Source organism: Elephas maximus, chromosome 7, assembly GCF_024166365.1.
Source record: "Elephas maximus indicus isolate mEleMax1 chromosome 7, mEleMax1 primary haplotype, whole genome shotgun sequence".
NCBI classification, from domain to species: Eukaryota; Metazoa; Chordata; class Mammalia; order Proboscidea; family Elephantidae; genus Elephas; species Elephas maximus.
In genome coordinates, this window is record NC_064825.1 from 126,783,598 (window position 1) to 126,801,178 (window position 17,581).

At 44.4% G+C, this 17,581-nt stretch overlaps 1 protein-coding gene across 3 annotated transcripts in view; it reads right to left on the reverse strand.

Annotated features, from left to right (window-relative positions):
• Positions 1-5,247: 5,247 nt before the first annotated feature.
• The window catches only part of LOC126080975 (phospholipase A and acyltransferase 3), a 30,736-nt gene continuing 18,402 nt past the window's right edge, over positions 5,248-17,581 (reverse strand). For all 3 annotated transcript variants that reach the window (XM_049892300.1, XM_049892303.1, XM_049892302.1), the window contains exons 4-5: positions 15,520-15,788; positions 5,248-7,610 (exon numbers count right to left, since the gene is read on the reverse strand). In XM_049892300.1, the coding sequence (XP_049748257.1) occupies positions 7,509-7,610; positions 15,520-15,788 (371 nt within the window). In that variant the 3' untranslated portion in view covers positions 5,248-7,508. The remainder of the gene's footprint in view (positions 7,611-15,519; positions 15,789-17,581) is intronic.

Here is a 17,581-nt window from a genome sequence, read left to right on the forward strand (position 1 = left end):
CCAAATTGTTCGTTCAAACACTAATCTAGGTATTGCTGTGAAGGTGTTCCGTAGGTATGATTAACATTCCAATCAGTTGACTTTAAGAGCATTATCTTAGATAATCCGGATGGCCTGATTCAATCAGCTGAAAGGCCTTAAGAGCAGATCTGAGGCTTCTCCAAAGAAGAAATCCTGCCTATGGACAGTGCTTTCAGCCTGTGACCAAGAGTTCCAGCCTGCCCTTCCTGATGGCCTGCCCTGTGAAATTCAAACTTGCCTAGCCAATCAATAAGCCAATTCCTTGCAATAAATCCATATGCATATATATTCTATTTGTTCTATTTCTCTGGTGGACCCTGAGAGATACACTGGCTAAAACCGAGGACCAGGCCACTCGGGGCAGAGAGAGCTATTGGAAGATAAAGTGGGCCAGACTGCAGAGGGCCTCATGGGCCAGACCCAGGGGCCTTTACCTATTTTCCCACAGGAGTTGGGGCCCCCAGGGGCCTCCTGTTGTCTGACCAGTGCCGCAGACCTCCTGTCACTGCCAATAGAGAGGCCTCCTGTTGCTACGACCCAGGCTGTGTCTCCAGTGCAAAGGATGTGCTTCCCAGGGAGCCCCAAACAGCCTCTGCACACCCCAGACTGAAATGAAACAATAGAACATCTGACCTTCAAGGACCAGCCTAAGGTGGTGTTACCGCAAATTGTGGGTTCGAGCCGCCTGCCACAAAGCCAATACTGAGACAGGAGGAGGTAGAAGGCTTTATTGAATACTGGTATTCAAGAGAGAAAAAAAAAAAAAAGTTCAAGAGAGAGAGGGGGTTAAATTTCTCCCAAATTCTGTCTGCCCTAAAGGGTTGGTGGGAGGGTTTTATACAGTTACCTAATTTTAATGTTTTGAGCACGTAGCCCACAGATGGCCTTATACATCTTAAAACAACTACAAAAGCTCTTCATTAAAGTAAAGATAAACATGTCAGGCATCTGGACTCTAATCAGTATATTTGTAACAGGCTGAAAAACCCTCATAAGAATCTCTCAGTTAGTGGAGCTGTTTTGCCAAGTCCACTGTGGCTGAGATAGGGAGCAAGAAAGAAAGCCTTCCTGTCGGTTTGCAGGCTGAGGCCATTTCTCAAGAGAACAAAGAAAGAACAAACGAGACCAAGGCCACAGGAGCTGAGGTAGCTTCACACCCCTTTGGAAGAGACCGGTGCAGGTGGTGCAATTAAAAAATGTTTAGAGATTACTTAGAGCATCGCTATGGCGTTAGTCATGTCAAGCTCTCAATCACCTATTTTGAATAGGGGAAAACATGTTGTAAGGTATTAGGGTGTTTGTTATGTGTAAGAGTGGAACAGGTTGCTCAGCTATATTTTGAACAGAGCCTGCACCATTTTCCAAGGACTAGAGATTAATCACAGCTTATACAGCTATACTAAAACAAAGGAGAAAATATATTCTAATATTAAAACACTAAAGAGAATGCATTTTCACTACCTCAGTGGTGCCTACATGGCAGCCCTCTGCTGGGATCAACCTGGAGCCTTCCAGGACCTCCCTCCCACACCAAGCCAGCTCCTATCCAGGGCTCTCCAGGCTGAAAGACCTTTGGACTCTTCCAAATCCCCCATGCTATTCTGTTTTTACTTGTTACTGTGTCAACCCCACTCCCAACCAGGCAATGAGTTCACTGAAGCCCAGAAAGGCATCTGGGTCAGAGCCAGGGCCAGGCAGCAGAGGGCTGCAAATAAAAGTTGCTGAGTTAGACTGAACAAAAGTGACTGCGTAGATGCCACACTTACCACTAGGCAAAAACCCATTGCCGTCTAATCGATTCTGACTCCTAGTAAGCTCACTAAGTAAGAGCAGAGTGATTAGGCTGCTTGGCTTGAACACAGGTCAAGGGTAATTAGATGGATGGAGACTCTACAGGCAGAGGACACCTAGGGAAGGAGAGAGAGGAAGATTCTAGGATAAACCTGCAGCTCCAAGGTTTCAGCTCAGCCTGAATCAGGAATAGGAATAAAAGGGTAAACTAAGGAAGCAGTTTCCTTGGTAATGTGCTGAGACAGGGAAGGAGGGATAGTCTAGAGGGCAGGGATGCTCTCCTCCCGTGGTAAGGAGGAGAAGGCTGGCCAGGGACCAGGTGGACATTAATGGAAAACCAGAAAGTCTTGGAGTAAGACTGGCCAGGCAGAGGTCTGGCAGTCCAATGGTGCCAACTGCCCTAGAGCCTTACTCCTGGGCCCCACCAGGGAGAAAGACCAGAGCAGGGGGAGAAGCACAGGGATAGGAGGGGACCAAAACCACCTCAGGAGGTGGCTTTGCTGACTAGGTTGGTGTCTCCTCAAATGTTCCAGGAAAGGGATCTGGTTGGCTGGGAAAGGGGGGTAGAAGCCAGACCCCACTGGGGCTCACAGGATAGGTGGACTAAAGGAAAGGTTGAGGACCCTAGGAGGTTCCTGAAACCCTGACCTTCTCTCTCCTGGTCACCCCTACTCCCAACAGCCCCACTGTGAGGGCAGCACAGAGCTATCTTCCTTCTACCTCCCTTCTTCACTTCAGAACTCACAGATACAGGTTGGACCCCTCCTGCTGTGTAGATTCCAGGGGTCCCCAGGAAATGGGTGGGCTTCATCTTCAAATCCTCCTCCCCCCGCCTCGCACATCAGCATCTAGTGCCCTGCTAGCGCATGAAATGTCTTTGTGTAAATTAGAAAATGGCTTCCCTTCCAGGCAGAAAGTTTGGCCAATGGATCTAGGGCCTTCGTGTACAATTATAACATGGAACAGGATCCATACTTCACACAACACACAAAAAACTAAATCAAAATGGATCAAAGACCCAAATATGACGTCTAAAACGATAAAGATCAGGGAAGAAAAAATACGGACAATGCTAGGGGCCCTAACACATTGCATAAATACAATACAAACCATAACTAACATGCACAAACACAAGAAAATAAGCTAGATAACTGGATAAGATAAGGTAGATAGCTCATCAAAAGACTTCACCAAAAGAGTAAAAAGAGAACCTACAGACTGGGAAAAAAACTTTTGGCTGTGATATATCTGACAAGAGCCTAATCTCTAAAATCTGTAACATACTTCAACACCTCAACAACAAAAAAACAAATAACCCAGTTAAATGGGCAAAGAATATGAACAGACACTTCACAAAAAAAAGACATTCAGGTGGCTAACAGACACATGAGGAAATGCTTGCGGTCATTAGCCATTAGAGAAATGCAAATCAAAACCATAATGAGATACTATCTCGCCCCAATGTTACTGGCACTAATCAAAAAAACAGAAAATACAAAGGTTGGAGAGGTCAAGAAGAGATCAGAACTCTTATGCACTGCTAGCGGGAATGTTAAATGGCACAGCCACTATGGAAAACGATATGGCACCTCCTTAAAAAGCTAGAAATAGAAATACCATACAATCCAGCAATCCCACTCCTAGGAATATATCCTAGAGAAATAAGAGCCACCACACAAATAGACATGTGCGCACCCATATTCATTGCAGCATTGTTCACAACAGCAAAGTGCCCACCCACAGGTGAATGGATAAACAAATTATGGTATATACACACAATGGAATACTATGCAACAGTAAAGAACAGTGATGAATCCTCTAAACATCTCACAACACGGATGAATCTGGAGGGTATTATGCTGACTGAAATAAGTCAATCACAAAAGGACAAATATTATATGAGACCACTATTATAAAAACCCAAGAAAAGGTTCACACACAGGAAAAAAACAATCTTTGATGATTATGAGGGACGGGAGTGGGGAGGAGAGAAGAGGGAATCACTAACTAAATAGTAGACAAGTTAACTTTGGTGAAGGGAAAAACAACAATATAGGGGAAGGCAGCACAACTTGTCCAAGGCAAAGTCACAGAAGCTTCCTAGACACATCCAAACACCTGAGGGACTGAGTTATTGGGACTGAGGGCTGGGGACCATAGTTTCAAGGACATCAAGGTCAATTGGCATAACAGTTCATAAAGAAAATGTTCTAATCCTAATTTGGTGAGGAGTGTCTGGGCTCTTATAAGCTTTCAAGCAGCCACTGAAGATACATCTATTGGTCCCATCATGTTCAGAGCAAAGGAGAATAAAGAAAACCAAAGACACAAGAAAAATAGTCCAAAAGACTAATGGGTCACATGAACCACCGCCTCCACCAGCCTGAGCCCAGAAGAACTAGATGGTGCCCAGCTACCGCCACTGACAACTCTGACAGGGATCACAATAAGGGTCCTGGGCAGAGCAGGAGAAAAATGTAAAACAAAATACAAATTCACCAAAAAAAGACCAAACTTAGTGGTCTGACAGAGACTGGAAGAACCCCCAAGACTATAGACCCAGCACACCCTGCTAATTCAGAACTGAAGCCACTACTGATATCCACCTTTCAGCCAAAGATTAGACAGGCCTTTAAAACAAACAATAACACACATGAGAAGCTTGCTTCTTAGTTCAATCAAGTACACGAGACCAAATGGGCAACACCTGCACAAAAGCAAAGCTGAGAAGGCAGGAAGAGAAAAGAAACCTGAAGGAATGGACACAGAGAACCCAGGATGGAAAGGGAAAGGGGTAGAGTGCTGACACAGTTTGGGGGTTGCAACCAATACCACAAAACAATTTGCATATGAATTTTTGAATGAAAAACTAATTTACGCTGCACACTTTCACCTAAAACACAATTAAAAAATTATTTTAAAAAAATTTTAATGGACCTCTTCCTGTAACCATCACAGCCCTATTCCAGAGCACCTGACTTGGGGGGCAGACAACAGGATTTCACCCCCTCTTTGCCCTCTCAGCATCCTCGTCCCTCAGAAACAGTTGTCTCCTCCACCCCCTCCAAACAGGCCCCACCAGCCTGAACTTAGGTTCCAGGCCTGCACACACCATCAATATACAAACTCATACACGAATGATGGATAGGAACAAGATTTTCACAGCACTTTAGTGACAAACATCCAGATAAAAGGGGCACGTGAAGACATTTCCGTAACATAGCCTCCAGGGTCAGCTAGTCCTGGTTTCACCTTCAAACAAAACGTGAGGCTGAAGGTAGTCCATCTTCCGTTTCCTTCACAGTGCGGCTGGGCAGCCGGTGGGACCGAGGCTGCAAGTCCACTGCTGGAGAAGCCACACTTGGTGGCTGTGGGGCCTGGAACTTAAGCCTGGGGCTTCGAGAGTACTACTAAGATACGCATCTGTTATGGCCTAAATAAATCCACTGCCAACAAAAAATATATATATATGCAAACTCATATACTTGCCTGTCTTGAGTCCCATTTCTTACAATATTTGACTAGACATAATCTGACAATTTTGACTAGTGGGCAGTAAGAGCCTAAATGTAAATGATATTTGAGAGACACCTTAATGGGGTTCCAAGAAAACAATCTGCCATGATTGCAAAGGAATGAACTTAATGTGGTAAAGGTCATGTCTAGGACAGGCAAATGGAAGGAATGGAGTGGGGGCCCCAATTCTCAAACTCTTGAGTGGAGAGGCCTCTTTCACCCTCCCAGAGTGTGGTTCTCTTGCCGTCAGCTGTCACGCTGGTACCCACATGGCTCTCTTGAAAAAGCATGCTAGAGTCTTCCAATTCAGACACCTGAGCTTCTTGGTTGGACAACCTTTGGTGGGTATGGTAGGTTGAAAACTGGTCCCCCAGAGATATATCCACATCCTAATCCCCAAAATCCTATAGATGTGACTTTTTCTGAGATGAGATTATCCGAGTGGGCTCTAAATGCAAGCACAGGTGTCCTATGACAGAAAGGCAGAGGGAGACTTGACACACACAGAAGATGAGTAGGCAGTGTGACCACTGGAGTGGTGCAGCCACAAGCCAAGGAAAGGCGGCAGCCACCAGAAATGAAGAGACAAGGAAGGGGCTCTCCCCTAGAGCCTCCAGAGGGAGTGCAGCCCTGTCAGCACTCTGACTCCAGCCCAGTGAAGCTGATTTCAGACGTTTGGACTCCAGAACACTTCTGTTGTTTTCAGGCACTAAGTTTGAGGTAATTTGTCATACCAGCAGTAGGAAACTAATGTTGTGAGCATCCCACCTCTACCGTCTACTAGCTATATGAACTTAGCCAGTAACTTGACCTCTCCCATCCCCAGTTGCCCCATCTGTGAATGTCGGTTATAACTCCCACACCCTCATGGTGAAGGTCAAGCAGTTTGTGAAGGTGGCTGGCCAAGTGCCAGCCCAGTCCATACCTCACAGGTCCTGGTTTCCATCTCACATAGATGAGGGTTGAGCAGCTGCCCCTGGCCAAGGGCAGCTATGGCTGAAGGGGAAGGGGACAGAAGCCCTCGTGCTTCTCCTCAACTTATCTCTTTAATGAAATGGGCATTTTGAGGTGAGAAAAAGAGTACTTAGATTCTAATTCTTTCTTTTATAAAAATAAGTGGATGGTTAGGGTACCATATTTCATAGAGGAAACTGTGAGCTTGAGACTTCTGATAAATCTCCCCTGGTCCAGGGTCCAAGCAGATGAGGAGGGACTTGGGGGGGATATCAAGCTCAGCACCCCCAAGAGGGCTCTCACGGAGCCAGCTACACCCCCAGTCCAGTAAGGTCTGAAGCCACATTTGTACCATGCGGCCCCAGATCCATCAGGCAGAGCTGATCGGCCCAGGGAGGTCACCTGACCCAAGAGCAGCCAATCAGTAGGCACAGCCAGGATGTGGTCAGCTGAGCCAATCAGAGTCTGTCACAGGAACTTGAAATGGGAGCACAGGAAGCCACAGTCAGCGGGGGAGCTGAGCTGAGCTGAGCGGATGCCAGAAAAAAAGCCAAGAGAGGGATCTGAGATGAAAGACTTGAGGGGTCATGAAGAATTGAAGCGGTGAGGAAGCAGATATGCAGAGGAAGCAGAAGCTACAAGGCAGAGAAAAGATGTAGAAAGCAAAGGGAAATAAGGGAGGTTTTAGCAAGACTGGCAAAAGCATATACAAGTTTCCTTCTGGGCGGAGGATTTCGTATCAACTCCCCTGAACATATATATCTACAGACTCCAGCTGCTGAGGTGTTAGGAGCCATCTTGGATCTAGTTCCAGACCAAGGGTCCTGGCTGTCTGATGGTTCCTGTTCTTGTACATTAATCAGATTTATCCTGCCCCACCTGTATCTCCCACAACTAGGAACACCCAGGTAGTAGAGGTAACTGGACTTGGACTTAGGGTTCCTGCAATGAAAAGGGCCCAAAGAACAGCCCTCAAAGAAAAAGTGAAAAAAAAACCACAACCAGGCCAGGGCACAACCTGGTGTCACCAGGAATAGAGCTCACACCAGGTCATTCTTGCTGCATTTCCCTCAATAAAATCCTCCCTCACTGGGCTTTATTTTATTCTGTGAAAATAAGCCTTATTATAAAACAAAATGAAATCCATAAACCAAACCCCAAACCCTCTAGCAAAACAAGATCCCCTTAATTTAGAAAGTCACTGCTGATAGAACAGTCTCTTCAAGTTATTGCTTTTGCCGCTTATTTCTTGAGAACATGATTCCAATGAGGGCCATGGCTGCCAAGCCCAATCCTGCAATGCCTGCTGCCATGACAACATCTCTGACCTGCAAAGAAAAGAGAGGGGATCAGACTGTATGTCAGGAATCTGAACACAGGCTGTACATTCAACCCAAACCTATTACCCATTGCCAGTGAGTTAATTCCAACTCATAACGACCCTATAGGACAGAGCAGAAGGGCCCCATCAAGTTTCCAAGGCTGACCCCAAATTCTCATAAAAAGACCATACCTAATGGTATGACTGCGACTAGAGGAATCCCAGAGACAATGCTCCCCAGAACTTCTGATGGCACAGGACAGGAACCATCCCCGAAGACAACTCATCAGGCATGAAAAGGACTGGTCAGTCGGGGGGAGAAAGATGCTGATGAAGAGTGAGCTAATTAAATCAGGTGGACACTGGAGAGTGTGTTGGCAACTCTTGACTGGAGGGGGGATGGGAAGATAGAGAGAGAGGGAAGATGGCAAAATTGGCACGAAACGAGAGACTGAAAGGGCTGACTCAATAGGGGGAGAGCAAGTGGGAGAAGGGAGTAAGATGTATGTAAACCTACACGTGACAGACTGATTGGAATGGTAAATGTCCACTTGAAGCTTAATAAAAATTAATCAAAAAAAAAAAAAGTTTCCAAGGCTGTAATCTTTATAGAAGCAGACTACCACATCTTTCTTCCATGGAGTGGTTGGTGGGTTCGAACCTCTGAACTTTAGGTTAGCAGATGAGTGCGTAACCACTGCACCACCAGGGCTCCTTGTACATTCAATAGGGACATTAAGTTCAGGTCACCTCACATGCCCCGTGGCCTCCCCAGGCAGAGTGGAGGAGAGGGCCAAGTGAGGAAAGAATGAGTGGATGGAGCCAGCTGGCCTGGAATTCACATGAACCAGAGGTGAGCAACTCTATTGACCCTGTGGGTATTTCCAAAACCAAAACCAAACCCGCTCCCATCGAGTCGATTCTGACTCACAGCGACCCTATAAGACAGAGTAGAAATGCCCTATAGCGTTTCCAAGGAGTGCCTGGCGGATTTGAGCTGCCGACCCTTTGGTTAGCAGCCATAGCACTTAACCACTACGCCACCAGGGTTTCCTGAGAGTATTTAAAGCACATAACTCCTCAGAGGGTGACTGTGGAAAGGACAGGGAGGCAGTGCCAGGATGGCCAACTAGAAACATGAAGTAAGTGTGAAGTAGAGGGGGACTGCTATTTTGAAAACTCAGTGAACTGTGTGACCTCACCTGTATTGTTTGTCACTGCATCCCCAGTGCCCAGTCTGCCAGACACAGAAGAGCACTTCATGTATTCAGTAAATGGCTCAACTGTGAATAATGGTGATGTGCTTAAAGTTATTAGGATAACTGTCAAACCAAACCAAAAAACTCATTGCCATCGAGTCGATGCCAACTCATAGCGACCCTATAGGACAGAGTAGAACAGTCCTGTAGGGTTTCCAAAGAGCAGCTGGTGGGTTCAAACTGCAGAACTTTTGGTTGGCACCTGAGCTCTTAACCACTGTGCCACCAGTGCTCCATATGAACTGAAGTAGTAGAAAAAGAGGGCTTGAAAAGTAAGAGGAGACTTCAGGGTAAAAATTGAATATATGTCAAATTTCACTCCCTCCTGAAACCCAGTTAGTAAAGCAGAGCATTTGTTGTAGGCATCATTACCCAAAGACAGAGAGAACAAAAGAGAAGACAACAACAGAAAAATGTGAAAGTTGCCAGACAGATGGAAAAGTAATAACCGACTTAGCAGACCCAGAGAACACGAAAGCCAAAGGCAGCAACAGAAAAGGCTGAGAGTCAATCCTATTTCTACAACAGAATCCTCAAAAAGTATCACATATTGGCAACCCCAGTTGCCCCTGAAAGTGGGAGGAAAGAAAGAGAGCTTGAGTTAGGTCCAAGAACCTCCTTTCCCACGCCAACAAAAATCTGAAAGTTTATTCTCTGGAGAGGGTAAAACAGAGGATTTGGGGGCATGGAAATCTAGAATCTCATGTGAGGATATGGGTATTTTACCATAAACAAAGGCATTGAAAAACCATAAAAATGCTAAGGTGAGACTCCCAGCCCTACTATCCCTCTCTCCTCCCAGAACTTCACCTCCTAGCAGGAGTATTAGAAGACTTTCCTGAGATTCTGACCAGCCCAAGTGGAAACAACGAAAGACACCAATTCTGGGAGTTTTTTAAACAAACAGACGGCCCAGACAACCCTGCAGTGAAAACTCAAAGTCAACGAGCCACCGGTCCCCCACTTGCTCAGAGCTTCCATTTGCTATTGAGTTAATCATGAGCATACCACCAAGGATAGCAGACGTCTGAGGAAGCCCTCTAAGATAGAAGACAAAACAGAAAAAATCTGGAGAAACAGAAACCATGCTTAGCAGCCAGAACTCAGATGACAAAGTCTGGGTAAAGCTACAGTCCTTGGGCTCCACTGCTGGTCAGTCTTTAAACCTTCCTCTAAATGGGAATTCAGCAGTTTTTTGGCAGCTGTGGTTCTGTTGGGTTAACTTGCTAGAGAACCTGCATAAAATCACTTGTATCCAGCGTTTTCCTTACTAAGCTGTGTGTCAGGGAGAAATGGTTTGCAGATAATGGAGGAGAAACAATATGTCCCTAGTTCTTTACAGAACGTCATAGTGGGAAAGCAAATGCTGATGCAAATGGTTCATACAAAGGTTACTTTGTCAAGGAAACTAACAATGACCTTATTGTTTGTGGCCATGCTTTGTACACAGTCAAAGAATGTGATTAAATACAAGCAAGTGGCATCTACTCAGTGCTTAGAGTGCAAATTTTATGAGGAAAACAATCTGCCCACAAGAGTCAGTGCTGCCTTCAGATGCCATTGATAATTTTCTTGTTGCAAGGTTGATGAATCCAGCCCAGCTACTGACCTGACATTATAGGATTTCTGATCATGAAGAAGGGCTACATGGTGTGCATCACAGATCTCAAATCGGAATATTAGAAGAGAGAAAAAAATGTCCCCCATTAGAAATCCTAAGAAATCTTTTTTAGAAGTGGGCAAATTGAAATTCGATCAGACTGCATACATTTAGCTATGTATACTACATGGCTCCTCTGAGTTAAGTTACAGTTTCATTAAGTCTGACTTGTTTCTAGGAAACAGGAAAGGCTAACGTTCTTCCTTCACTCACAGCAATGTCGCAAGTGGATAAAAGAGGGTTTTGAGAAGAGCAGTGTTATTCTGAAAGCAATTAATTTAGACTAAGAGAGGTTACAAAGTAAGAATGATTATAAACTATTTGTATAGAAATATGGTTTCATTTACAGGGATTTTAAAACAACACCCCACTATGTGTCCAGATTGATGTAACATACAATGTCATATATGTAATATACGTATTACCACCGACCTCATCTTCAATTTGTACTTCTCTTAATATTTTATCTGGCACGGACTAGACTCTGTTGTGAGTATAGCTGCCAGTTGCTTTTCTTTTCTTTTTTTTTTTTTTTTAAGTACTATTCAGTATGAAGACTTCTCTACAAAAGCTTGCTAAATAAATATTTTAGGTAGGTCGAAGTCAGATTGTTTTCAGCCTAAGTTTCTCTTTTTTATGTTGATTGTTGCTGCTACATTTTTAAACTTCTTTTATTTTAGAATACGCTTAGGCATGTAAAACACAAACCACACTTTAGTTTAAATCCGTTGCTTCCCTTTCTTACTAGGAAGTTAGATGAGTCACAGGCTTTCTATTAAAGGAAGACCTAGTCTGTTGTTTCAAAGAAGCCAGCACAGATAAAAATAAGGACTGACAAAATTCTTTTAAACAAACAAAATGTCCTCGTGAGTTAAACAAAAAGGAGACTGGCTGCTTTGACAGCTCTTACAAAGAAAAACACCACTGGACTACATCCACCATCTCAAGTGAAGTTGGACACACGTAGAAGTTGTATTTTAATTTGGCTCATAGCATGTGTTATGATCATTACTCACTAGGCCAGTGGTTCTCAACTTGATAGGGTTTTTCCCTGCAGGGAAAATTTGGCAAGGTCTAGAGATATCTTTTTTTTTTTTTTTTAGAGACATCTTAGGAGTCCCCGGGTGTTGCAAATGGTTAGGCGCTCAACTACTAGCTGAGAGGTTGGCAGTTTGAACCCAGCAAAGGCGCTTCAGAAGACAGGCCTGCAGTCTGCTTCCAAAAAGTCACAGCCTTGAAAATCCTATGGAGTTCTACTCTGCACACATGGGGTAGGTAGCTAGGAGTCGAAATCAACTCTATGGTAACTAAGAACTGCAACAGAGATATTTTTGGTTCTTGAAAATGAAGGAGGAGGGTGCGCGCTGTGCTACTGGCATCTAGTGGGGAGAGGCCATGGATCTTGCTAAAAACATCCTACAATACAAGGACAGCCCCTGACAAGGCAGAATTTTCATGCCAGAAGTGTCAACAGTGCCAAGGTTGAGAAACTCCCATCCCAGGCCAAGAAATGAAAGAGGAACTCTTTGGAAATTGTACAGATGACACCTTTTTCTTTGTTTTGTATTATATTCTGGTTTAATTTTCTGTGATGGGGTCAAATAGAATTATTTATGCTGTTTTATTGTTCTTGTTGCTGTTCTTTGCCTCTTTCAGGTAGATGAGAAGGACAGAAGGCTAAAGCCAGAGAAAGAAAAATGTGATGTGTCTGATCTGTATTGTCTTATTTTGCAAGAAGAGTGGAATTTTGTTTATAAAAAGTAAACGGTCAAAAATATTTCTTAGTTGTTTTGCTATCTCAGGATTTGGAATTTTATTTGATTCCTCTAAATATTACCTGTGCCTGGAGACATATGTACTTTACTAAATGATGTAACAATTTTGTGCTGACAGAAAAATGCTCTACTTATATAAACTTGTAAATTTGTTCTTCATTTTATTAATAATCACAGAAAGAATAACTAGAAATTAGATGACTAGGATATATTCTATAAATCCATCAAATCTTCCTAGGGTAGGACCCTGAATTTTATTGAGTATCTTATTACTTCCCAGGCTTGTATGGTAATCTAGATTTGGGGTTTAGTGATGATGTTGTTGTTCTTGTGTGCCGTTGAGTCAATTCTGACTCATAGTGACCCTACATGACAGAGTAGAACTGTCCCATAGGGTTTCCTAGGCTGTAATCTTTAAGGGAGCAGGTAGCCAGGTCTTTTCTCCTGTAGAGCCACCGATGGATTTTCAGTTAGCAGCCAAGCACTTAACCATTCCACTACCAGGGCTCCTTTTGATGACAAGAGTATGGAAATTTGCCTGAAATGGAAACCACGTATGAATGAAGACCTTGATTCTTATGAAATATCACCATCGATGCAATCAGATTGTTTTTGGCATAAGTTTCTCTTTTTTATCCTGATATTGCCGCTGCTACATTTTTAAACTTCTATTATACCTTAATCTACCGATGAATGTTAATTTTCTAATTAAAAACAAAATAAATGAAAAACAGGAGAGAGAAGAAAAGAGAATTAGAGGAGCAGTCTAAAGTCCCAAACTCAAAAAATCAAACCCATTACCGACAAGTCAATTCTGACTCATGGAGACCTCATGCATTACAGAGTAGAACTGAGCTCCATAGCATTTTCTAGGCTTTTCAGAAGCAAATCTCCAGGACTTTCTTCCACTACACCACTGGATAAGTTTGAACTAAAGGTCCAACACTCAAATAATAGGAGTTCCAAAATGAGAGAAGAGAAAATTAAAAAGTTCCCAGAACTGAAGGATGTGAGTTCCCAGGTTAAAAGGAGTCACCAAGTGCCCAGCCCAATACATGAAAATAGACCTACACAAGGTATATTATAGTGAAATTTAAGAATATTGAAGATAAAGAGAAGATTTTATAAGATTCTAAAAGGAAAAAATAGATCACAAACAAAGAATCAAAAATCGGAACAGCTTCAGACTTCTAAACAATAGCATAACTAGATGACTGTGGAGTGATGCCTTCAAAATTCTGAAAAAAAATTTATTCCAACCTGGAATTCTATACCCAGCCAAACTACCAATAAAATGTGAGGGTAAAATGAAGACATTTTTGGACATGAAAGGTCTTTAAAATTTTACCTCCCATGCACTCTTTATCAGGAAACTATTAGAGGAGGTGTTCCACCAAAACAAGGGAATAAACCAAGAAAGAGAAAGATGTGAGCTACTGAAAATATAAGCATTAATTCCGGAGAGAATTAAAAGGAATTTCTAGGATGATACCAGGATGACAGCTATGGACCAAGTGTAACTCAAGAGAAAAACATTTTGAAAGCTATCATCCCCAAGAGACTTATGTGCTGAGTGCCATCATCCCACAGATTCCTTCTATCATTGTACCATCTTTTTAACCTGAAAACATACAGGCACTGAAGAAGTTTCTTTCATGGCCCTACCCACTGGCTTCCTCAGATGGGGCCTCTTATGAACTCTCAGGGAAGTTTAATCAAGCTTGTGACCCAAAGACTCTGGAGTCTTTGTCAAACATTGGCAATGTGGCCCTTTCCTTACCTAGCTAGATGTGTATTTGGTACTCAGTTTTTATATTAAGTACCTTTCACATTCATATATATGTAAACAGTTGTTGAAGAAGAATAACACATTTGATTAAGGAAAAACAATAAAAAGATACCCATTGGAAGATATATAATATCTCATAGGAGAGAGGAGTAGGAACCAGCTAGCCACTATGGAGTCAGCAGAGTGAGCACAGCTGATTATCTGCAGTGTAAGGGAAAGCTGAGAGTGGTCCTTGTAGGTGGTGTTGGTGAATGCCTCCCTGTCCAAGTCACTGTGGCTCAAAGAGGCCAGTAGAGGAGGTACTGGGTGAAGCAAGCAAAAAAAAAAAAAAAAAAAATGCAGATGAGGACTACTATGATGACTTTTACTACTATAACACACTAAGTGCATTTTCTGAGTCGGCACTGTGCTAAGCATAAATGTGCTCATATTTAATCCACACAGTAACCCTCTGAGGTCAGTATTATCAATGGTACTTTACCAAGGTTTAGGGAGTTTGAATAACTGTTCCAAAGTCATACAGATAGCAAGAGGCAGCGCTCAGATCCAGCCCATGCCTGTTCCCAGGAGCCCATGCTCTTGACCACCACACTGACCAAGGAAGAAGAGATCAGTTCTCAGATATAAAAATAAACGACCTGACAGACTTAAAGTTTCACTGAAAATTAAAAATCATACCCTTTTGCTTCAATAAGCATCTAAGAACTTTTTCAAACAATGTTCTTATCCCTCCCTGCCCCCTGCCCACACCCCAAAAAAAAATGTAGAAGTGGGAAAGAAGTTAGTTATCCAGGAGAAAAAGAAATTCAAAGAAGAGAGGGGGCAATACTAAATAAGTGAACAAAAATCAAACTAAGGAAATGAACAAAACTGCATCCGCCAGGATCTCCTGGGTTGACCCTTGCATTTCAGCAGAGCTGAGGACAGTGTTTTGTAGAAGCATGATAAGGCACCCTCCACCCACCCTCAGGCTAACACTCCCTGCTCTGCTCTAATGAGGCAACATGTTAAGCTGCAGTGACTCACTGCTGGGCACAAGGGTCCATATATCTACTTATGCCAATGGATGGTCTAACTCAGCATTGCCACCATGCAAACCCAAGGGCATCATTTTGTTTTCAGAGTAACAAGCACTAAGAAATAGCAAGCTAACCTCTCCTCTATTGTTAGTATGGCCTTGTTCCCCCATTCAGGGCTGTAGATGGCCCCAGTCAGGAAAGGCAGAGAAGAAAAGGACTTAGGGAGAAAAGAGGAACCCAGGAGAGGAGGTGTACCGTTCATGGAAATGTAAGACCAAAGACATTCCATCTCTGCTATTCTGACCTTGTCCATGCCTGTCTCCACCCTGGTCCAGCTCACAGCAGAGGCCCAGCCACTGCCAGCTGAGGGAAAGAACTGGTTCCTGGGGATGGGGACACAGGCTAAGGACACACCTGGTCACTGCGGGCGACTCCATAGCGCAGCTCGTTCACAAAGTGCTCGCAGTTCTCGCTGGTCAGCTTGTAAAGTACCTCCTGTCCCACCAGCTCCTCCGCCCGCTGGATGATTTTGCTGGGAGGTAGGGGCGGGTACTTGTTATCATGCTTGTTATTGACCTGGTACTTGTCCCGCCCGGCCACATCATATAGCAGTTCCTTCTTCACTATGGCCTTATCCGTCAGGGCAGACATGACACTGGCCGCACCAGCTCCAGCGATTTCACCTGTGGATCCACAAAGAGGAAACAGAAGGATTGGTCCTGCGTAGGGCCACAGGGACTGAGCTGGCCCCAGCACCATTCACGAGGGGAAGAGCAACATGTGGAAGGGCCAAGGGTCAGACCCAAGACTGTGTGACTTTGGAGAAGGCTCTTGTGATCTCTGGGCCCTAGTTTCCTTACCTGAAATGAGCAGTGTGAAGTTCCATGATTTGTTAAGATTTTTTCATAACCTAGAGAAGCTGGCCTTCTGCATCCTGTGACACCTGAGTGGCCCTCTTGATTATACAAATATGAGCCAAGTATACATCCAAAACTCTGGGGGAACAGATGTGACCCTTTCATGATTCCAACAAGGCTACAACTCCTTGATATAAGCAAAGCCAATTACTGCAGAAAAAGTGGATGGGCTTGGGCAAGGAGTCTCCACCCTTCTGGGAGCAAAGGGACCAAACCCCACAGCTGCTTCCTGAGATGTAAAGTGAGTGGGTACACAGGCATGGCCCCACCCAAGGCCCAGGGGCTGGAAGGAGCAACAAAGCTCCAGAAATGAAATCACCTTGAAGAAAAGGAGCCTGGGTTCAACACAAGGACAGGATGGCCGAGAGAGAGAACTGATGCAAGCACAGAGACCAGGCACTCCCCCAGTATGGTGGGAGGGGGAGAGCATGTTTTGGCCATGATGGATGAAAAGGTGGCTGTGAACTAAAGAGGTGGAACCCAGGAGCCCTGGGCTATGCATCATGAGAGGTGGCTCATTCTCCCTCAAAGAGCAGCCATGGCGGCACCTGTTGAACTGGGTAGGACCAGGCTTCAACTATGATACCATGTGGCAGCAACAAGCAATGGCAGGAGGGACTGATCAAACCCCAGGTCCTGCTCTGCTTGGTCTTCCAAAGAGGAATGAACCCCTTGTCCCAAGCACAATCTTGAGACTTGGGAAAATCTATGGGATTCAGACTTGCTACTAAGAGGGCAGGTGGTGCTTGAGGGATTAACTGAAATAAATAAAGGAGATGATGCTCTATTTGAGCCCTGAATTTGTGGAAAGGGTCAGCACGGACACAGAGGGAATGGGACCAGGTGAGGTCCTGAGGCCCCATAAGGTTCAGCCCCAAGGCAGGGCGAGTGGCAGGGTCAAGACTTGGATGAGGCAAACAAGGTGCCTAGAGCACGAGATTTAAGGAAGCACTCTCAACGTTGTACAAGTGCAAGGTCTGCAGCCAAGTGTAAGGGCCTCCTTAAATTTCACACACCTGGTGCCACCCTAGTGAGCAGTACAAGGGTGCACAGGTAAAAGGTCAGAAATCCTGGGTTCTGACTCAAGCTGAGTGGTCTTGACCTGTCACGTAACCTTGCCCTTGAGTAGCTCATCGTCCAGTGAGGGGATACTGACAAGGACCAACCAAACAAAATAACATACTTTAGCATCTTATTTCAGGTGCTGAAAATGCTATGGAGAAAGTTAAGTTGGGTAACAAAGGAAATGATGACCAGAGGAGGCTTCTCTAGCTTGGGTTGGGGAGGGCCACACAAGGAATGGATATTTGAGTTGAGACCTGAGTGATGAGGAGGAGATACCTGTCCCAAGATCTAGGGAAAGGCATCCCCAGCAGAAGGAACAAGGACAAGACCTCAGGAAGGAAAGATCTTGGCATGGTTGAGGGGCAGCCAGGAGGCCACTGCAACTGAAGTCTAGAGACCCAGGAGGAAAGAAGAGGAAGATGAGGTTCCAAGATGAAGGCAGAGGCCAAACCACTCCAGGCCCAATGGGTCAGGGCATGGATTTTGAATCTTAC